Source organism: Daktulosphaira vitifoliae, unplaced genomic scaffold (genome assembly GCF_025091365.1).
Source record: "Daktulosphaira vitifoliae isolate Bord-2020 unplaced genomic scaffold, ASM2509136v1 Scaffold_3, whole genome shotgun sequence".
In the NCBI taxonomy this organism is placed as follows: domain Eukaryota; kingdom Metazoa; phylum Arthropoda; class Insecta; order Hemiptera; family Phylloxeridae; genus Daktulosphaira; species Daktulosphaira vitifoliae.
In genome coordinates this window covers 14,774,161-14,797,982 of record NW_026099574.1, presented here as the reverse complement: position 1 = coordinate 14,797,982, position 23,822 = coordinate 14,774,161, and the positions used below count along the sequence as shown (strand labels likewise).

Here is a 23,822-nt window from a genome sequence, read left to right as displayed (position 1 = left end):
AAATTCTACTTCTATAAATATTTTACAATTAAATTTTGGACTTAAGAAATGGAGAAAATAAAGACATTGCCACTTTAATTACAGGGGCTTCAGGAATGCTTTGTTGTGGGATCAACTATCGTAAATTTCTATTATTTTATGTTTTAAAGCATAAATAAATTTATTTTGAAATAAATGATGTAAGAATATGATAATTTTTTATTATAATTATGTGATGTTATTTTTGTTTATAATATAATAATCTTAATAATTATTAAGATAGTAGTAATATTTTAGATAATATTATAATACTATATAGTATTAAATAATAGTTATATAAAAATAGTTAGTATATATTACATGTTAAAGTAATACATTAGAGTAACTTAAAATATATAAGTTAGATGTCATGTATTTGATTTTGGAAGTGTGGTGAATTTTTAGCGTTCTAAATTCATTATTCATAATACTAAATTTTCCAAATTATATTGTGTTGGGTACAGCTTAAACTGGTGTATGAGCACTCTAATCACACTACATACCCATTCTATGTATTAAAACGTTGTAATGGATGAACATTTCATTGGATAAAAAAAATTGTAAGGACAAAATTGTATGTAATTCATTTTCTTATATATAAAGTTATTAAGTGGTTCCCATTTAAGAAATGTAAAGTTTTTTTAATCCTTGCGGGGTATGAAAAAATGAATAATTTAACTATATATTATTGTTGAGTTTTTTAAACTATACATTTTTTTTTTAAAAATTTAAATTTCTTAATAATTTTTGAAAAAATAAGTGTCTTATCCTTAATTGATCACGTGTAATATGTTCATATATGCATATTTTTATGATATTCCTTGGATACACAAGAAAATAAATAATTTAAAACAAGATTTATTGGAATTAATTGGGGTTGTTCTGTAACAGAACATAGTGATACTATATAACACGTTGGTTACACTGTTTTAGATTCGTTTTTGGTCCACGGAGCGCGCAGCCGCGCAATATAAAATATTTCACTTGTAATTCTACCGCTGACAGTGCTGTTGGTTGGAAATGTGTATTGATTTTTATCTCGTCCCTTTTTCGAGTTTTCCGCACGTTCTTCTGTATAGTAAAAAATTGAAATATTATTTTCTTGAGTTATTTTGATTTTTAGTTATCATAGGTATTCTTAGTGTTTATCGCCACTGCCGTTGTTTAATGATGTGTTTATGAGACTTAATCGTTTTTGGCTAGTCTTTGTATCCGTTCTGTGTTTCCATACTGTAAATAATGACTAAGGACAGGCTAGCAGCTCTAAAAGCGGTAAAATTTTTACTTTATATACATAATTCGACAGTTATTCATGCATGTTTTATTTAATCTTTAATTGGACAAAATTGTGATGATCTGTTTAATATAGCTTTATCAGAAATCTGTGTGACCACCCATAGTTTAATTTACATTAAATTATCTAGTTCTAAATTGTTTTTAATTATATTTAACATTAAATATCTAGTTAAAAACTTATTTTAGGTTTTGATCAATTGTAGGGAAAGAGCTTATGAAGTTAATGATTCCTTTTTTATTGCTATAGGAAATTTAAGATGGGTTGTAACTTCAAAAATCAGTTTAAATTAAAAGTGTAATATATTTTCAATGAGATTATAAAAAATTTTTTTTTAGTTTTAGTTTTTATATTTACTATAATTAGTCTATAATTATAAAAAAGTCTTGGTGTTTTCAAATCTTTTTATAATATCATTATAATGTATTGAAAGTTATCATATATTATGTGTTCTTTGATGGTTTTTATTATTTTTGTCATTATTTACTTATATATTGGAAAATCATTTTGAACTAATTGATAATAGTGATAACACACTTTTCCTTCATTGAGTATATTAATAATATTATGATTCGTGTTTTTGAAATCATTCTAATTTTGTAATTTTTAACATACTTTAGATATAGGAAATCAATTTTTCATTACACACGTTTTAAATTTAAAAAAATTTTTTTCAAAAAAAATTTGCATTTTAAAAAGAAATAACCATTATAAAGGTTGGACTTATAGTAATGTTTTATGAAATTTGATTAAATTTGTTATTAACATTTTTCTTATTTTTTTGGGTTAATTCTTCAGTTAAATAACTTTGAATTATAGAAAATAAGACATTTACCTTCTATAAATAGACTCTAATGCTGCATTTTGAATTCCTTAATATTTAAAGTAAGTTCTTAATTAAATTTGAATTATATTAATCTAATATCTAATATGACGGATGTATGAATACAAGTAGGTAGGTGGTTGATGATAATGTTAAATATAAATATTTGATATTAGTTTGTCTTAATTAATTTTTCCTTATGATGAATGTAAAGATTTTTTTATTTTAAATTTATTAATTTTTTTTGTAAAATTTAGAATATATCAATAACCATAATAATGATCAAATTAATAATGTAATGCAATTGCTTATAGATCTATTAAAATATTTTGAAATAAATAAATAATGGAAATGATTAATTTGTTAGTTAAAGATTTTATTTTTTTATTTCAGGCCCAAAGTGATGATGAAGAAGGAGGGGCTGATGATGTGGCTGTTAATATGGATGGGCGCCAAGACGGATCTGGGGCCGCATTCATGGATAAATTTTTTGAGGAGGTATATATTATTTAATATATAAAATTTGTTTGATTTATTGTTAAGTAAACAAAGTATTTTTATTCTATAGCAAAGTTAATTTAAAATATATTTATAAGTATCAATTAAAATTTATATGATTCTGGTGGTAAGCGAAGGAAAAATCTAATTTTTTTTTTAACTGTATGTCTTTTCAAATAGTGAAGTGAAGAGAATTGAAAAGGTTTTCAATATGGGTTGTAGTAAGTCTTTCTAAATTCCCGCTTACAAGTTTACAATAAGAATTTGTGAAATTATTTTGGGTCCAAAACTTAAACTTAACATATTTTTTTATGCTTTATCATAAAAATTTATAACTGCCAAACAGCTGTCTTAATCTGGCCATGCCAATACTTATGCTCCTGTCTATAAACTATTATAATTACTTAATTTAAATTAAGTATCAGTCATGCTATCTTATTATTGTATTAATATATACATATTCTTATTATATAATAGAACAAGGAAAAACACGCTTTTCTGGGAAAATTACTTAGCGTGCTTGGATTTTCAAAATTTTTTTTTTCAACAAAAGTACTTGATTACCAAACTCCGGGAAAATTATTGGCTAAGATCAGAAAATTTTTGCCGCTCACTTACGAGCATTTTAAATTTTCTACCGTCTTCGAGAAAAACGTTTGCTGACGCTAGCGTTTTACGACTAAAAGTTTGAAATTTTCATCAGACCCGCCCAATAACATTCCTGAGATATGATAAAAAAATCAATTCATTCATTTTTAACCGTTTTACGAAAGTACTCGGTCATCAGACTCTGTAAAATTATTGGTTTTAATATGCACATTGACTCATTTCTGCTCATACGTTTATCCTGACCCTTAATTATATGGTGCAATATGTATTTTTATTAGGACATTATTTTGCATTTGCACATAGCACTGTAATCAGTGGCCTTCTTATGATGATGGCCCAAAGAGGCATACGCGCTGAAGGCGCATAAGGCTTGTAGGGTCCCGGGTCTGGGGCGGAGCCTAATATATATATATATATATAATAAGCGTCATGGCCTATTTTATGTCCACCTCGATAAAAAATAAAACTAAAAAAATAGGCGTGGTGAATTATATTTTAATTTTTATAAATAATTTATTATCTGTGGTTACCTTTAGTATTTTAAGTAACTTTAGGACAGTTTTAATATGAGCAATTAGTTTAAATCCTCATAATGCACTATTGAAACAAAATATTTTAGTCATTTGTTATAAAATTTTATTATAAACTGAGTAATTCTGCTTTTAGACTTTTTTTCCTGTTATTAATGTTATTTTAAGATAAGAAACTTGTTCAAAGATAACACTACCGTTACTTAGTATGTATGGGTACAGTCAGATTAATATTATTAAGTGTCAACTTATATATTTAAACTGTAATTTGTTAAAAAAAATGTATGATCTTCTTATTTTTAATTTTAAATTGGAGGTATGAACAATGTTACATTATTTATTTTTATTAATGTATGTGTTAAATGATTATATTTTTTTTAGGTGGAAGGAATCCGAGGGATGATTGATAAAATACAAGGAAATGTAGAAGAAGTAAAGAAAAAACACAGTGCCATTTTATCAGCACCACAGACTGATGAGAGTAAGTTATATTTATGTATTTATAATTTAAAACAGTTGTAACATAAATTATACAATTTGTAAATTATATATTATTATAATTTTCAACTTATATATCTTTGCATGGTTTAATATTGCTTTACCAGTCCAACCAACTAAAACAATAACAATTTATATTATTAAAATATAAGTATTAATATTAATTAAATTTCATCAAATTCTTCTACATATTGTTTAAGTTTTCATATTTAAGTTAAAATATATAAAATAAAAATTTTACTGAAAATCCAAAAATATTTTAAAAATATTTATCTGTGAAACAAATGTGTTTTCATATTCTATAATTTTACATTAATATTATGTTCAATATCAATATATTTAAACAAAATATGTTCTCAAAATTTTAATCCTCATCCCTCAAGCTTATTAAAATATCCAAAATTATACTTAATATTGAGATATGAATTTATTTAGGATAATTCTAAAAATTATGAACATTTTTTCCTGGGTTATCAAGAGAAATAATTTATAGTATTAGCAGTACGTAAGAAAACACCCTAAAATATATTTGTGTATTATTGTAAAAATACTTAATTTTACCTATATAATTGTAATATAGAATCAGTGTTTAGTCTTGTTTGAAAATAAAAAGGCTTCAGTAAAAATCCCTTAGAAAGAAGCTCTATGTATGCTTATAACACATTGACCTATGAATCAGAATATAAAATTTGTATTCTTAATTTATAATAAATTTATAAACTTGTATTAATAAAGAATTTTTCGAGGTATTTTATCTTATTACTTGAGTGTCAATCCATGCCACATCAAATTATCCAGAAGTGGTTCTATGAGCAACTCATTTTTTTCTTAAATTTTTCGGGTTTATTCTTTATGCTATATTTAGATTAAAATAATTTTTTTTTATGACCTCCCCATTTTTATGGCTATCTCAATGTAAAAAATGTTAAAAGTAGTCTGAATGTTAAAAAAACAACAAATTATTCAATATTAACTTAATCAAATTAAAATTTTAGAATTGACTTTATAACTAAATTTATTGACTTAAAGTTTTCATTAAAAAAAAAAAAAAATTAATTATGTGAAATGACTTTCTAAAAATGGTGTTTTTCTGTATAAATTGGCGTTTTTGAGCTCAATTAAAACCATTATGAAGTTATTACTTTTTAGTGATTTTCAAATGTGGTATTGTATAGTGTATAAGATATGTTTCAACTAAACTTCAAATATTTAAAACAATTTTTTTGAGATTTAGAAATCTACAAAATTAGACATTTTATAAAAATACACATATTCTAGTTGCATTATTTCTGTTGAAGGATTTAATTTCAAAGAAATTTTGTTTATTTTTTGATCAGTTGTATTTTTTATTAAATTTATCATTTTTAATATTTTTTTCAGAGGTAAAACAAGAATTAGAAGATCTTATGGTGGATATTAAAAAAACTGCCAATAGAGTTCGTGCCAAACTCAAAGGTAATTATAGTTTTAAGATAAAAAAAAATAATTTTTTATTCTATTTTATTTCATAATAATTAAGTTATGTAAGTACATAACTAGTATTTAAGTACTTTGTCTATTTAAAAACTAATTTTTATTAAGATATTTGATAATTATGAAGTTTTATTTTAGCTTCTAATGAGTAACTGAGAAGCTGGTTTTATTTTGTCATATTTTTTTTTTTTATAACACACCATTACTCCGTTACTATAGTACAATTTTGTTTACCAATATGTCAATAAATTATAAAACATTTTTAGTTAAAGTTATCAGCACAAAATGTCCCAAAAAATTATAGTTTTTATAAAAAGAGTGCATTTTGATATTTTAATTTTAATTTTATAGTGTATTAAAGCCAAGAATCATACAATTTTCAATGTAAAAGACTGATTTTATATTTTTTTGTATATTAATGGAATTCTCGCATTATTTAAAATTCAAGCTTGTATAATGAGATATATAATTAATAAATGAAAAATATTCCAATGAATCGTCTTCTAGGAGTAATAAGCCTCTTAAATAAATAATAATGTAGTTTTTGTAAATATGATAAATTGTTTTTAATTTATTTCAAGTATGTATCAAATTCTTTGATGCATATTTTAATTACTGTCAGATATTAACCAATTCAGTTTTAAAATTGATTTAACTTTATATACGCTAAATCATGACTGTGCTTAAATTTTATTTTTATGATTCAATATATGCTATTTTTTTGATATTCGACTTTCCTTAATTGAGGCTCTTAAGTCAAATTTGTTGTAACTGTTTTTTTGGTTTCATTGTCTGTATCTGATATGCATTTATTTGATAAGGGTAGTCAATAAAATAATCTATGTAAAGTCTATTCTATTGGAAGTTAAAATTGTCCTCACTGAATATCTAATACTCCTGCAATTTAAAAAAGTTTTAGAAGTAATAAAAGATTCTTTTCCTTTGAAAGATATTGCTATTGTTACATAAAAATATTTTAATATAAAACCAACAAAATATCACTTAACTTTATAAATAATTGTTTAAGGAAAGAGAGTATTCTTTCTTCTTTTTACTTGCCTTAACCTCAACTACTTGGGATCGGTCATTTTTCCTCTCATTTGTTCTTGCCACATACATCTAAAATAGGACAATCCGCCTAAGTTTTGTTCAGAATTCCTCATACATTAAAAAAAAATTAACGCCTGCTATTGACCTTACACAACCTTATTAGTTGCCACTTACAACTGGCAGAGGGGCCGCAGAAGTATTCTTATCCCCTATCTATAGGGAGAGTTTAAGAAAAGATAGTGGTATATAAAAATTGTAGTACACTTGGGGGAACTTCTACCTTTATGTTTTAAACTATACCAGAGATATTGGCGTATCCACTAATTGATGTGGCACTATTTGGGTAACAAATATTAAGTTTTCTTCTCTTCAATACTTTTAATAATTTTCTAATTCTACCAGTTAATGTTCAACATTCCACATACATACTCTTACTTTTTATGTATCATTCTCACCAATACACAAGTTAAGCCTAAAGTTGAGTGATAATGTCCCTACATCGTTGACACTACAAGCGTTAGGTAAGTCTATACACATATTTGGTGAAATAGTTACTGCACAAGTTGTCCGGTTGGTATCAAAAAATTTAATCTTTAGAACTTCTTTGTCTTTATTATCTCTCACCTGTTGTTCTCATGTACATCTGAGATAGGATAGTGTGCTTAAGTTCTGTTCTGAGATTCCTCAAACTTTTTGACAAAATTTTAGAGTACGTCAGGGCTATTGATCTGACATATCTTTATTAGTTGCCTCTTACAATTGGCAGAGTGTCCATGGAAGTATTTTTATCTTCCACGGGGAATAAATTATGGATACTGTGTAAAAAATTATTTTTTGTAATATTAGAAGTGTTTCTGCATTCACATTTATAACTAAAATTTCATATTAGAAATCGAACAGAATATTGAAACTGAAGAGCAATCGAACAAATCATCAGCCGATTTAAGAATACGTAAAACACAACATTCAACATTATCACGTAAATTTGTGGAGGTGATGACTGAATATAACCGCACACAAACTGATTACAGAGAACGATGTAAAGGTCGTATTCAAAGACAGTTAGAAATTAGTAAGTAATTTTAACTATTCTATGCATATATATTAGCAATTTTGAATAAAGTAAATTATTCTCATAAGTCAACATCAACATTATTTAAATACTAATTACAATATTTATATTTGTATTTAAAAAATTACATTTTATTATATTTTTAGCTGGTAGAACTACAACTAATGAAGAACTTGAAGAGATGTTAGAACAAGGAAATCCAGCTGTGTTTACGCAAGGGGTATTTCTTAATAATATTTTATTTTTGTGTATACATTGAAACATACATTTTTCTTTAGATTATAATGGAAACACAACAAGCTCGACAAACACTAGCTGATATAGAAGCTAGACATGCTGATATCATAAAGCTTGAAAATTCTATTAGAGAGCTTCATGACATGTTTATGGATATGGCTATGCTAGTTGAAAATCAGGTATAAATTTGAATGGATGATTTTGTGTTTAAGTACTAATGATAAAAACATTAAAATGTTAAAAACACTAATATACTTTTGTCTTAAATCTGATAAAAGTGTATATAATTTTTTTTAGAAAAAATGTAATTTATTTAAAAAAAAAATTATGAATTAGCCTTTTTTTAAAGCTATCAAGCAGATAGTAAAAAATAAATAAAGTTTAGCTATGAAAGAAGAATCAAAAGCTAATATATGTTTTTTTTTTAAACATAAGCTTCCTTAAAAACTGTTAAATATTTTTTTTAATTATTTAAGCAATTACTATATATTTTATTTTTTTGATATACATATTTGTTATGCTTTTAATTAATATGTATAATTTATACATTTAAACTGTTCTTTATTTAAAAATTCATAATATAGTTAAAATTTAAAAATAAATAAAAACTAGGGCGAAATGATTGATCGAATTGAGTATCATGTTGAACATGCCGTGGATTATGTGCAAACGGCTACACAAGATACTAAAAAAGCATTAAAATATCAGAGTAAAGCGAGAAGAGTAAGTCAAAAGGCTTAAATTATGGCAGAAATTTGTATTGATTCTGCTCGCTTTGCCGTTTGAATTTTTTTATTTTTATAGGTAGTTAAAAATTGTATTGATTTTGTATTTAGTAGTTTTTTTTTGCTTATTTTGGTAAATTATTGTTAGAATATTGTTTGAAAAATGGTAGCTGTATATTATTGTAAGTATTAATTATATGCATTTGATTTTTATTTTTGGCAATCTCTGCTTGATTTAAAAAAATTATCACCTTTATTTAACATATTCTGTTCTTAAATAAAATTCCAAATTTATATTCAATATCCATCCTACATATTGCCAAAAAATAGGGTGAACTTGTTGATAGAATAGAGTACCACGTATCATTCACTGTTGAAAAAGTGGCTGAAGGCAAAAAAGAACTTTTAGTTGCTGAAGAGTATCATAAAAAAGCTGAAAAAGTAAGTTAAATGAATGATAAAAACTTATGCTAATCTTCTAAAATTGTAACTTATGGATAAAATCATTTATTAAGATATTATTTCCTGTGCGTAAAGTATAATACGTATTTTTTTAATTTCCTATGTAATCACATGGTAACATTTTAAAACAGGACAGGGTAATGTACATTATCTTATTTTTTAAAATAAATATTAATTTATACATGAAATCAATGTTGGATAGTAATTAATTTAGTTGATTATGTGTCAATAATTTACTAACAAATTTTTCCTAATCATTAGGTACAATTTTTTGTCTATATAGTAAAACTTGATAATTTGAAGTTTAAAAAATATCATTATTCTTAATTATCTAGATAAAAACAATTTTTTTGATTCTTAGTGTTAAGTTTTAAGTATTTATATCGGTGAACTATATTCTTATAAGATTGACATTTGTAAAATATAGTGTAATTAAAACTTATGATAAAAATTTTTTTCTTTTTATTATTATTTGACAATAAGGCTTTAATAAAAAATATTATAAGTGTATTTTACAAGTTACAAATTGTTTTAATCAAAAACAAATTATTGTTAAAGTTATTATCTAGTTTTATTGTATAAAGTTACATAGTATGTAACACAACCTATCTCAGTTTTATCATTTTTACAATGTAGCAAAAAAATCAATTTTAGCTTCGATGCGAAGCTGAGAAGGTATTGGTTTTACTAAGATGTGTTTTTTTTTTTACTTTTTTTTTTTTTTTTTTTTTTTTTTTTTTGTGTCTGTAACCACTTTTTCTCAGCTCTCACTGAACGGATTTCTTTCAACGATACGTCAAAAGATCACAAATCGTATCTAGTCGAAGACATTACCCTTCAAAATTGAAAAAATTTCCCTCGTTCCCTATAAATGGGGGAAACCTCCAAAAAAATTACAAATTTAAAAATCGCTAATTTTCGAAATTTTTTCAATTTTTTTTACTAAAAACTGCCGTAACTTTTTCAAAAATGAACATATCAATATAATTTTTTTTTTTATAGATGCTTGATGTCTTTACCTATTATTTGGTATATTTTTTTTGTAAATTTGACCTTTTTTCTGCCCACAGGGGGGGATTTAAAATGACAACTTTTTCACAAAAAATTAACTTTTTCAACTTAACTTTTGAAAATGTTCCGGAAGGTCTGACACTTTTATATATATCTTAAATTAAAGCTAATGTAATGTACTTTAATTTGAAAAAAAAAAATTTGACCTCTGGACTTGTCTTCATGGTGAAAACGGCTACCGAATGCTATTTTTGTGTGAAAATTTTCGATTTCATATTTTACATTTTTAACTTTAAAATGTTATAACTTTTTAAAAAATGTATGGATCAATACAATTTTTTCATGAGAAGTAGTATTTATATACATCTTTCATTGGATATACTTTTTTTTTAAATCAGACTATTTCCCTATATATGGGGGGGCTTCAAATATAAAAAATGCATATAGAAAGTAGAACTTTTTCAACTTAACTTTTGAAAGTGTTCCGGAAGGTCTGACACTTTTATATATATCTTAAATTAAAGCTAATGTAATATACTTTAATTTGAAAAAAAAAAATTTGACCTCTGGACTTGTCTTCACGGCGAAAATGGCTACCGAATGCTATTTTCGTGTGAAAATTCTCGATTTTATTATTTATATTATATTTAACTTTATAATGCTATAACTTATTGAAAAGTTTATGGATCCACACAATTTTTTTATGAGAAATAATATTTTTTAATAAACCCTTTTTCATTCGACATACTTTATCTTAATCGAGATATTAATAAGGAACCAGCAGATCAAGTAGCTTTTGGAATAAAACACCAATTTTTTTAAAATTAAACACTATCTAAAGATTTGCATCGAAGCGTTTATTTTTGATAGTGATTTTAATCACTGTCAGATATCATTATACTTGATCCAACTATACCACGTCACAACTGTGCCGCGACCCCCCTGTGCTGGGTTTTTTTTATTTTATTAGAACTGTATTGTTTTATGTTTCCAGTCTATTATAGTGATCTTTCTTTCTGTTGACTTCATTTTAATTCCAATTTTATTAGTATATGTCTAGTGTAATTATGAATAAACTGTGTCAAGCACAGGTAATTTTCTGAAGAGAATAGCTAATTATTTCTTTACTAAACCCAATTAAAATATTACTGTAAAACCTATATTTTTTTGTTTCATTAAAAAATTTAAAGTATGCTTGAGTTGTTCACTTTTAAAATTATGTTATTAATGATAAGTTATTTTCATGACAAATATAATTTGTGATTAACTGTTAAAATTGATATGTTAATCTATAATTTATATTTTTGGAATAAGATGCAAGTTGGTGCTTTAAGTTTTTTTTTAATATTTCACATTTATTCAATGAAGAATAAATATTTGAAGAGTACAAGGAAAAATTTTGATTTTATGGTTTAATTTAATAACCAGTAAAATTTAATAAACAGTAGTATTAAGAAATATAGTTCTTCTGGTGAAAAGTTATTTCATTTTACTAATATAAAAGAATTTTTTTTTTGTGTTACCATTAAAGAAATAGAAATATTTCTTGGAAAATGTACATAAATGGACTACTGATTATCGTTTTCCTCTGTATTCTTCATTTGCATGGTTGTTATTATAATAAATTGATTAATAAGAAATATTAGTTCTATACCTAAATCTTGAAATCTAATTTGTGTTATGTAGTTTTTTTTATAAGTGTGTGTTCTGAAATTATTGTTTTTGCTTTTGCTTTCTGCCTATTGTGTAGAATATTATCATAGTTATTGTTACGAATATTATAACTAATGTTAATTTTTTTTTTCCTTAATGTAGAAGAAAATCATGATTCTGATATGTTTGACAATCCTCCTTGTTATTCTTGGAGGATTTTTAATGAGTTTCATTCCTGGGTTGTAACTTAACATGGACACAAGTAAGATTAAATATTATGTATATATCTGTATATATGTTATTAGTATTAAATATACAAGTTCATTTATTTGGCTTAAACTATTTTTTAATACTTAGAACTTTATCAATTGATTAATAAATTAATAATTAATAAATATCAGAATATTATTTTTCCCAAATATAATAATTGTTCATTTATAAATTTTTTTTTATTCTTTTTCATTTTTAAATTACATTTGGTACATAGATTATTTTTTTTTCATAACTTGCAGAGCAATTTTTTTACGGTTTCATCCGGCAGAACAGTCACACAATACATTTACTAGTTCTTCGGCTTATAAAGACTGGGATAGCGTACAAAAATAAAGTTGTACTTTTATTATTATTTTTAATTCCCTCTTTCTGTCTATAAAAATCCAAGCCTGTTAAAATTTTTTAATATCACTGGTCGTCCTATTTTAAATGTATTGTAAAATATTTATTGTTTAAAATACCTCTTTCTTCATTATTATAGTTCTATTGTTATTGATAAATTATTAGATTTTTACAACCAACTTATATAATATCTATGTGTAATAATATTATTTAATATGTATAATTATAATATAGACGTTCATGTGATAATTCGTTAAGATATTTGAAATTTTTGGCTTCCTCGTTTTATTATTTTATTGTTTTTTTGCAATGTGTTGCGTAGGTAAACTGAAAATATGTCAATTTAAATAAATAAAAAAAAACCTAGCTGTTTTGTTCTACTTAAGTATTATTCGTCTGTATATGCTAAAGACTATAGAGGGACTAATTTAATGTATGTATTTATTTAATTTCAACATTTTTATTATTTTTAATATTAAGAATAGTTAACCCCTTGATAGTTGTAATTTGTTAAAGTGCCTTGAAATATATAGTCGTCAAGTAACAATAGTAAGATAGGGATGTTTGCTTAAAAATAGATTATATATAATTACTGACATTAAAAATTTAACTATCTAAAAGCAATCTAATTTTTTTTTTTGTTATATCTACTTTATAAAATATTTTTATTTATATATTTGATATACTTGTTCAAAGATAATAGTATTAGTAGCAAAATAAAATCAATTTTGTTGTATTTATTTTTATTAATATTAATTCAAGTATAGATTTTATTTAATTGATGATGTTTTTGTCATCATTAATTATAAATCGCTCAATGAATTTTTTTTCATTGTAGTAATATTTCTTTATTTTTTAAGTATCAAAAAAAAAAAACATCTTATAGGGAAAAATAATTATATTCTTTTTTTTAATTTATGTTTGAACTTTTTGTAAATGATATTTTAATATTGAAGTAACTACTCATATTAATAATCATTACATCTTTAATATTTGCCACTGTGCTTTCTCTAATAATAATTTGCCATTTTAGTTAATTTTATTGTTGATCTGTAACTAATTATAAAAGATAGTTAATGTGACTACCATCTGTAACACAAAAAACTTAATATGCCAATTTTAACTATATGTGACATTATAGTTTTTTGAATTTAAACTATTATTTTATATAATTTCATATAAAAAAAAACATTTATCATTGAATATTTTTAAAGTTGTGGTTAAAATATTGTTTTGATCTGTTAATATAAAAACTTAGTGACTTTTTTTAAATTAAACATTAAAATAAATATTTGTAACACATACCTACATAATAAAATAATACGTTTCTTGCCTTATTTTTATGTTTATCAAAATAATGATAGTTAATTATATTTACAAATATTTAATAGACTTTAAATACCTATAACTAATTAATATATATTTATATGTATGTGTATAATTAATACATACATATATTTCACAATATTTTCCTTTAATTTATTTATTATTATTAATAATTTATTTTTAAATAATAGAAATGTATAAAATTTTTATTAAATATACACATTTTATAGATTAATAGTGGACTTTTTTTTAAATTTTAGACATTTAAATATTACGATTAAACTAAGAATTGTACAGTGAATAAAAATTGTTTCTTGTTAAATTTGTTGATCTTTGCCTGTAATTGTAGTGGAGGTATTAATTTTTTTAATGTTTAAGTGTTAATATTGTAAAAATAGTGCAATTTAAGTCTTTTTAATAAAAAATTTGTTTTTATTAGTTTTTAAGAGAGCATTTTATTAAGACTAATATTTTCACTGCAATCTCTTTTAGTTTTCACTGTATAAGTTGTTATAAATTGTCTTCTGTCAATTTTATCAAATTAAATAAATTTTTTAAAGTATATATATTTATTATCAAAATTTAGATAGGTTCAAAAATTGAAAATATGTTTTTAGCACATTTAAGCTTAATACTAACATATTAGTTCTTTATTACTTTCTTGTTAAAAATATTTGATTGAAGTAAAATTTTTTTTATAGATTAACTGATTGATTAACATTAATCCAACTTAATAGTTACTTTATTTTTCTTTATAATGAGGTTGAAAGTTAAATAAGCCTGTAAAAATTTTTCTATGACACATGGCTAAAATTTATTAGCTAAATATTTTACCTCTTCTTTACAGTAGCATTTAAAATTTTTTTGAGTATTAAAATATATATATATATATTTATATGTTTTTTTTTGTATGATCTACATAGTTATATACTATGATTAATGTAGATTTTTTTTTTTTGTAAATGTTTTTTTCGCCATTATCGATCAAAACTCACTGATTTGCGATGTCAGAAGTATATTGTTGTATCTATTTTTTATTTTGTCTGATAAAACTCATTGAATAAGTTTACAAATTTGGTAATAAATCGTATTAACATATGCATTCTTATTATTCGTATTAATAATGTTTATCACTATTTCATTATTGATAGATAATAAATTAAAAACTAACCTTTTAGTATTTATTTCTTTATATAATATTCAAGTAATATATTGGAATATTTTTGTTTATTTTAAACTGATTAATTAGGGGTACGTATAATTAACTATTTTATTCAAGTAAAATAAAATTTTCACGCAATATTAATTTGATTATGTATTTTTTTTAATATGGTTATAGATAATCAATTTTAATTTATTATTACGCTACCGTTTCATACAGATTAGATAAAAACGAGGGAGTGGCATGATAAACTGCTGTGTTCTATTTACAAAAATAAGTTTTATTTAAAACTATGCGTTAATATTGTTACGTTTAAATCCAATAGTATTCTTCTCCAAGATATCAATTAAATGAAAAAAAAAAGACAGTATTTTTAAAGTATTTTTTGTGACAACTACAATTTGAATTTTAGTAAATAACCTACCCACTTTATTACATTTACCATGTAAAAGAATATTTAAAGCTAACATATTAAATGTGGGACGGTATAATATCTTGGGGTATCTAATTATAATTTCCCTACAAATATTTTGAACAATACATGATTATTTTCAAATTTTTGGTGGAGATGATCAATTTCTTGATGGGAATCGCTTCCCATCCAATATTTGTATTTCCACATGAGATTAATATTTATATTAAAAAAAGAAATTATATTGTCTGCCAGTTGAGTTTAAGCTTGATTGCTACCTTCTGGTCTGATTTTTATATTATTTTAATGCATTCCTATTTTGTTCTTAGAAGTTATTAAGAGATAGTTTCTCTATAAAATAAATTATTATATGGTGAGGATAAAATAAATTTTTTTAAATAGATGTGACTATTTTTTTATGTAAATTCTTCCCAAATCAATTTATTCACGCCATTGATTTTGCATCTACCCCATTTTTTTATTTTAAAGTGAAAAGTAAAATTATTTTCCAGTTATCTCAAAACACATATCTGAGTATATAGGGGTAGTAAAAAATATAAATGTAATCAGAACATTTCTTAGGGTTCTATTTTTCTTATGAATTTTTTTCATTATTTATTTGAAACTAAACTATGTAATAATTATTTTACCCGCGTAAAGAAAATGATTAAAGTTTTTTTTAAGAAAGGCTTTAATTTATTACATGTGAATGTTAAATTAATTTTAAGAGCAAAATTTAAAATAATTTTATAATATTATTATTTAATAAACGATATTTGGTATTTCTTAAATTTTTTTGCTATAAAATCTAGCCTATCCGTTTATCCAGTGTCGTATTTCTCAGTAGTTTTATAAATGAGTAAAGCATTCGAATCTTTACTGACTCAAGAATAAACCTTTTCTCCTATAATACTATTAAGGAGTATGTTCACGACTATCAGCCGTATATAGCTATAGCTACTACTTTTTTGATTATGGTACATCGTGTCATCGTATGCATCGATCAAATCTCAGTCGACATTGGTATAATATATTAATATAATACTTTATATTTACGTTTAAATGTAAAATATTTTAATTCATTTTTAATTGTATTTGCACAAAATGTTACTGGTATCGCTTAAAACTTTAACATTCAATATCAAAATATAGGTATAGATTATAACTTACAATGGATAACTATTATTACAATCAACTGGGGATTAATCCATAATAATTTTAAGTACTATGGTAATTTTTTATTTAAAACATGTATTTGTCAGAGATTAATATGCATTAATTTTAGTGTTAAACCCAATTGAATTCGACCTTGGCATTAAATTTTTTCCGTGTAAGTCTATGTCATGTTGCCTGCAGTATTGCAGTCGTGTCCATGTATACATAGTGCATTTTGCTATTCATTGCAGTAATCGGTGACTGCAAAAATCATTAAATAATGGTAGTGCAATATGCAACCTTCACCTTACAGAAGTGTGATCACTATTGATTGAATTTTCTTCAGTTTAATTTTACAAGGTCGACAAAGTATAAGTTTTTTTGTTTAAATAATGCAGCGTGTCTTTCAAGAATACACTCTTTAAAATTATTTTTTAATGTAAGCTACATAACAATCAATTAATACCATGTTTTAAATCCTCATTAAATAACCTATTTAATGATATCAGTTTCAATCTTTTAACTTAAGTTACAAAAAATTATGGTACAAATTTTAATTTTTTTATCATTTTTTACATTACATTTGGATCAAAATTTCGTATGGACTATTGTTGACATATTAAAAATCATAATCAATAATAATTTGAATAATAAAAACAATTTTTCAAATTAAGTTTTTGTGTGTAGTGACTTTTGTTTTATACTAATTATTATGTAATTGTCTAAAAACTGGAGGTGATAGAAAAAATCTAATTGCAGATTTGATATTAGCTCGAAAAATTGGTTTAGAATAGTATATTTTCGTTTCTGAAGAAAATCTTATAAAGGTTTATTTTGTAGACTTGTGTAATTATAAATAGAGCATAGAATTATACATAGTTGTAACTTTTATTTAAGGTACTTAAAAAAGACGAGAGTTCGATCAGATTTGTAAAGTAGAAAAAATGTTTATCGTCTCCCCAAATAACAAAATCATTGATACAATTTATTACATAGCTTCTTGACTTAAATAATAAGTACTACTTCCTTTTTGTAAGTGTGTTTAGACTATTTTTGCTGATTTTATTTGAAAGGCTCTATGGGAGGCGATAGGATTAGAGCATTTCGGCCTAGACAAGTAAAGCAGCTGTCTTGAGCCCAATATTTTAGATTTAAAAATCTTGATACGTCAGATAGTAACTTCTCTTTTTCAATAAATACATGATAAAATCTAAAAAAGGCGATTTAACCCTTTAAATTTATTTATATTTAATATTGAGTGGGCATTTTGATATTTAAAATATCACAAATCGTATCTAGTTGATCTTTAAGCATCAGAGTTTTGAAAAATTCCTTAATAATGGGAAGTGTATTAAAATTTACTATTATTATATAAAATGTTAATACAGGTTTTCTATTTTTTTATTTATATTAAAAAAACTTAGAAAAACTAACAAATTACTGTGAAACTTTTATTAGCAATACTTTAGACATTTACCTTGCTGACAACATCAAAAGTACTGTATCATAAAAATCATATCAATATTTGTTTTGTTTTCAATTTTTATATTTTTTCAAAAAACAGGACTTCTTTTAGTCTACATAAAATTAAAGTTAATAAAATACACTATAAGATAAAAAAACTTATAGATTTTGTTTTCAATACATGGATTATGGTTGCAATTTAAATTTGGAGTTGATGCAGTCCCAATTAACAGTTTTTTTTATCGTACTATACATATAAAATATGACATTGACGCTACTGAAAAAGTGCCTATCTTAACTATTCTTTTTAAAAAATAAGTAGCGAAAAATATTTAGTGAACCTAAAGTTCTTTATTTATCATAAGGTTATTCATGAAACTAACCGATTTCTCAATTTTTAAAACTATTGCTTATTAAATTATTCTGGTTTCTCTTTATAGATTTTTATATGTTAAGTGATAGTAAAATAAAACTATTGTATTAACTCATTTCTATGGACAAATAAGATAAATTATTATCAATTACTTTTATGTACACGTGTATATACATATGTCAATATAAATTTTTTTTGTGATATATTACTAAATACTTCACTCTGTATTACTATAACTATTATTATTGAACTGATAAATTGTCATTATTATACTATTTAGGTAGAATAGGAAATTTTGTGATTAAATGAATAAACTTCATTGATTAATTTCATGTAATTGTAAAAACGTGTTGAAAAATAAATTAATATTTGCAAATAATAATAATTCTTATCAGTGGTGCTGACTCCTACGATTATATATTGTAAATTTAATACACGCTTAACGTGTATGGTAGTATCATAAAGTGTAATAACTTCAGGAAATATTATTAAAATAATTGTTCAACAACCCGTAAAAAAAAAGAAACTAGAAGTATTGTGGTACTAAAATTGGCTTTAAATATATTTGAATCTATAGTCAACTACGTATAAGATTTTATTCTTATGCAACACATTTTTAAAATAATATTGGCACCACTGGCTTACACGGAGAAAATAAATTCAGTTGGACAACTTTTTTGTTAGTTTATTAATAAATTTTGTTATTTGTTTTTTTGTTTGATTAATCTTTCAATATTTCAACAATTTTATTATTTAACTATTAAATATAATGGTTTAGCTTATGTTTTCAGTAACTATATACACTGTTTTGTTTTTTTAAATATTGAATGATAGAATATAAAATTTTAATTAATTAAATCAAAAATGAACGTTATTACCAAGCTTGCAACTTTAAGAAATGTATATCTGCCTGGAAAATGCATATTGATAATCTTGTTTGATACACTTTTGGTTCAAACTATATGTTTCAAGTATAAAATTTTATTTTACATATTTCATAAATTTTACTAATTTTGCATATTATAAGTTTTACATATATTTTTCATTTTTTACAAAAATCGATTTTTTATTGAGTTGATTTAAATAATTCTAGAATATAACCTTACAAATTTCGTGTTGATCCATGCATTTCAATTCATATCACTGAATGGTCGATTTTAATGTTTTAAAATATAATCATATTTAAAGGAGCAGGATTTCAAATTTTTTTCTCTTAAACTATAACTAAGCTTAATATTTAAAATAAACATTTACAATTTTCTGAGGGGATCCATTAACCTTTTTATTTACCTGTCGAGTTATCAGTAGTATACAGAAATAAGTCTGTTCTCCCTTGCACCTTCTGAAAATATAAGAATATGTCATGTGTTCGAATGACAAGTGTTAGAATATCATTGATTCAAAAAATTTATATTTGAATAATTTTGAACATTTATGTTCAAAAATTAAAATCAATTGCAAATAATGTCACTTAAATAAAAGTTATAGAATAAAAAATAATCAAAAATTCAAAATGTAAGCAATAACAAAGAGAAGCTCTAATAAAATATAAGTGGGGTCATTTTTATTTATAAAACAAGCTCTTTTATTCGTGATTCCTGTTGGTGCTTTGGAAATTTAAGTTTATTTGTCACTCTTCATTAAATAACTTAATTTAATGGCATTGTTCATTGACTGAACTTTTAATTTTTCTTTGGCGTTTTATTAATTGTTTCGATAAGTTTTTCATTATTTGTGATGAGACAATTACAGAATAAATAGCAATATTATTTAAAAAAAGTTATATTGATCCATACATTTTTAAAAAAGTTATAGCATTATAAAGTTAAAAAAAAACCAGCACAGGGTGGTCGCGGCACAGTGGTGACGTGGCATAGTTGAGTCAAGTATAATGATATCTGACAGTGATTAAAATCACTATTATAAAAAACGCTTCGATGCAAATCTTTAGATAGTTTTTAATTTTAAAAAATTGGTGGATTATTCCAAAAGCTACATGATCTGCTATTTCCTTATTTATATCCTGATTAAGATAAAGTATGAAAAAGGGATATAAATATTATTTCTCATAAAAAAATTGTATTGATCCATATACTTTTTAATAAGTTATAGCATTATAAGGTTAAAAATTTAAAATATAGAATCGAGAATTTTCACACAAAAATAGTATTTGGTAGCCATTTTTACCATGAAGACAAAATAAAGTCCGAAAATTTTTTTTTCATGATAAAGTATGTTACATTAGCTTTAATTTGAGATACATATATAAAAGTGTCAGACTTTCCGGAACACTTTCAAAAGTTTAGTTGAAAAAGTTATTTTAAATCCCTTCCTGTAGGCAGATAAAGGGTCAGATTTATAAAAAAAATATACCAAATGAAAAGTTATTTTTAAAACATTTATGGCAGTTTTAATTAAAAAAAATTGAAAAAATTGAAAAAATTAGCGATTTTTAAATTTGTAATTTTTTTGGAGATTTTACCCGTTTACGGGGAAAGAGGAAAATTTTTCAATTTTACCTTCAGGTAATGTCTTCGATTAGATACGATTTTTGATCTTTCGACGTATCGTTGATAGAAATCGGTTCGGTGAGAAAAAGTGGTAACAGACACAAAAAAAAAAAATACACATCATAGTAAAACTAATACCTTCGCATCGAAGCTAAAATAAGATTCTCCAAATATTGAATTTCATGAGCATCTTTTTTATTTTTTAACTCTTTAATTTAATTGCATTTGAGTCAGATACATGAGAGTGATTTTTCACTAAACAATTTTTATTATTTACGTGATTTCAGTTAATTAAATTCGATTTGAATGTAACCCAACATTTTTTTATGCAAATGCAATAATAAGTCCAATATACTTACAAATAATTACTTTTTCCAAACTGTTTTTTGTTAAACGTAAATAAATATCCATTAACAAAAAGCATAAATTATATGTGGATAGCATCTTTTGACTTAATTTGATGATATAGTAAAAAACCAAACATGTTGCAAAATAGACGTCATTAAAATATCTACTGGTAACCACTACAAAAACGATAGGATTTTTACCATAGATTATTATTTAATATCTTCAAGATAACCATACTGTGGCTAAAAAATCACAATATTAAATGGCCTAAAATAACGATTATTTTATTTTTAATCTAATTACTGTCCGTTTTTATAAATCTTATATCTTATCACTACTCTTTTCCAGGGTTGTGTAAAAAACATGTTAAAAAAATAAAGCCTGTTAAAACACATAAGTTAACAAATTAAAATTTTTCAATTGTTTACAGTCTGAGCAATTATCAAGATTTTAATTTTAAAAATTATATTCTGATTCTTCCGAAGTAATAAGTATAATTAAGATTATAAGATTATAAATGTGCTTGAAAATATACATACAAATTTGACATTCTCATTGAACCAGTGGTATATTATATAATTTTCTATCAAAGAATTAATATCAATTATTACTTTTAAAAAACATTTTGTAATGACCGGCGCAGTCGGCCTTCAACCCAAGCTTCAGACAATATTGACAATGAATTTCCCTATTCTTCTTCTTTAATTACAATAAAATAGTATTGAATGACCTGTAAATGCACTATGCTGCATTGCAAGGCCGTACATCATTTATTATTGATCGCTGAAAAATATTTATTGTTGAAGGTGCTTTCCGCATGCCAATGATGTGTTGAAATAAATTCAGTTCCAATAAGTATTATTGATGATAAATAATTGCGAAACTTTTGAAAATGCATAACGATAATTTTACTCATAAGTGTTTGTTATAAAATCTGTGTAATAAAAATTGCATGGGGAAATAATAATGATGTAGCTAGAAATTAGTTGTTTAAAAAAACTTTATTATAATATACATTTGCAAGAAATCATAATGCAAAATAATTATGTTTTTAGATTCCTCGTACTAGCAACGTTACTGCTTATGAGCTAATAAAAATAATAGACTTGACATGATAAATTGAGTAAATTATTTTTGTTTTTCCTGAGGTATCCATAGAGTTAGTTTACTTGGTTTGCTATGAATTACATTTTTTAAATTTAATATTTATTGAATTAAACCCTAGTTTTTATAACTTAATGATTTAAAGGCTTAGTATGTAATAAAAATGATAAGACATTTAAGTTATTTTTTTTTTAATTAATTAGTATAATTGACGATAAATTATCCAAATCTATCTTTCAAAAACAACGCATTTTTAAAGAGAGTTGTATGGTAGCTAAATGGTATATTTATATGTAAAGCCAATAAGCTTGTTTAACTTGATTATTTAATTGATATTTCATTATTTAGAACACTTGAGAACTTTTTGTGTCATCGATTTTTAAAATAAATAAATGCTTTTAATTTTCTTAATGAAATAACACTTTTTCTAATGGAGTATGTAACAAATCTTTGACGTAATCTATATCGTTTGATGTTGTTTTATCATACTATATAACAAATAGTATAGGTGTATTTCTAACAATATTAGTTTTGTAAAAAATTATTTATTATTTTCAACATTCACTAAATCATGATTAATGTAATAAATTTTTTATTAATAATATTGCTTTTAGCTATCATGGAATAATTTTATCAAATATTCTTCGTAATGTTCAAATGCCTAAAAAATTATAAATCAATAAAAAATAAAATAATTAATAATCATAAATAGCAATTTTGTCTTTATTTACATTATATCGAGAAAAATAAGAATAATTTCGGCATGTTCAATTATTATAAATTAAATAAGTTACACTGAGTATTTTTTTCGAATGATACATTCTATCATTTTACAAGAAATGATGCATACTATACTTAAAATTTTGTTTTTATTCATATAAAAGTAAATCATATAGATAGAAAGGAATAAGATTGTGTGTTTTAAATAAAAACCATGTACTTATTGAAGATGGCGCTTGTAGAATAAAAATATATAAGGAGTGAATCATCAAACATTGTTTTTAAAATTACTATTATGTTAATTATAATTGATTAAATTCTTGACCATCGAAAAAATCTACGGTTAATTCTAAAATTTTTGTATTAGTCATTATCTTAAATTTACATAATTGTTAACAATAGTCATTATTATTTTAATAGATTACTTTCATCTGTACGTCACTCTTTAACTTTGGGAATAATTTAAGAGTAGCATTTAAATCCCAAAGAGGTGTATTTTATATGCCATAGTCAAATTTAGATGATAATCCAGATGGACAGTTTACAATTAACTATTTTGTGAAGTATTTATTTTTCTTAGATTAAATATATTATAATTATTTGTAAATATAAAGAAAGTCGAAAATGAAATCTGCCATTTAAAAAATATAAAGTTGGTAGAGATAGACCAACAAAATATT

The 23,822-nt window shown here is 23.7% G+C and overlaps 1 protein-coding gene and 1 long non-coding RNA gene across 5 annotated transcripts in view; both read left to right on the top strand.

Moving 5' to 3' along the window:
- The first annotated feature begins 998 nt into the window (after positions 1–998).
- On the top strand, positions 999–15,200 carry LOC126900551 (syntaxin-1A). Of its 4 annotated transcripts, none has more exons than XR_007702873.1 (10): positions 999–1,290; positions 2,529–2,633; positions 4,154–4,253; positions 5,651–5,725; positions 7,683–7,865; positions 8,012–8,085; positions 8,144–8,281; positions 8,715–8,906; positions 8,976–9,009; positions 9,158–9,268. XR_007702873.1 is itself a non-coding variant. In XM_050676356.1 (10 exons), the coding sequence occupies exons 1-9, from the start codon at positions 1,258–1,260 to the stop codon at positions 12,197–12,199; spliced, it is 903 nt and encodes a 300-aa protein (XP_050532313.1). In that variant the 5' UTR covers positions 999–1,257; the 3' UTR covers positions 12,200–12,215; positions 12,466–15,200. The 4 variants fall into 4 exon arrangements, 2 of the variants coding, with proteins under 2 accessions (XP_050532313.1, XP_050532312.1); XM_050676356.1 differs by lacking the exons at positions 8,976–9,009; positions 9,158–9,268 and adding exons at positions 12,116–12,215; positions 12,466–15,200 and having other exon boundaries at positions 8,715–8,825; XM_050676355.1 differs by lacking the exons at positions 8,715–8,906; positions 8,976–9,009 and adding exons at positions 12,116–12,215; positions 12,466–15,200 and having other exon boundaries at positions 1,000–1,290.
- A 4,004-nt stretch (positions 15,201–19,204) lies between these two features.
- LOC126903341 (uncharacterized) overlaps positions 19,205–23,822 on the top strand; it is a 31,568-nt gene continuing 26,950 nt past the window's right edge. The window contains exon 1 of the long non-coding RNA XR_007703470.1: positions 19,205–19,431. This is a non-coding gene — a long non-coding RNA (uncharacterized LOC126903341). The remainder of the gene's footprint in view (positions 19,432–23,822) is intronic.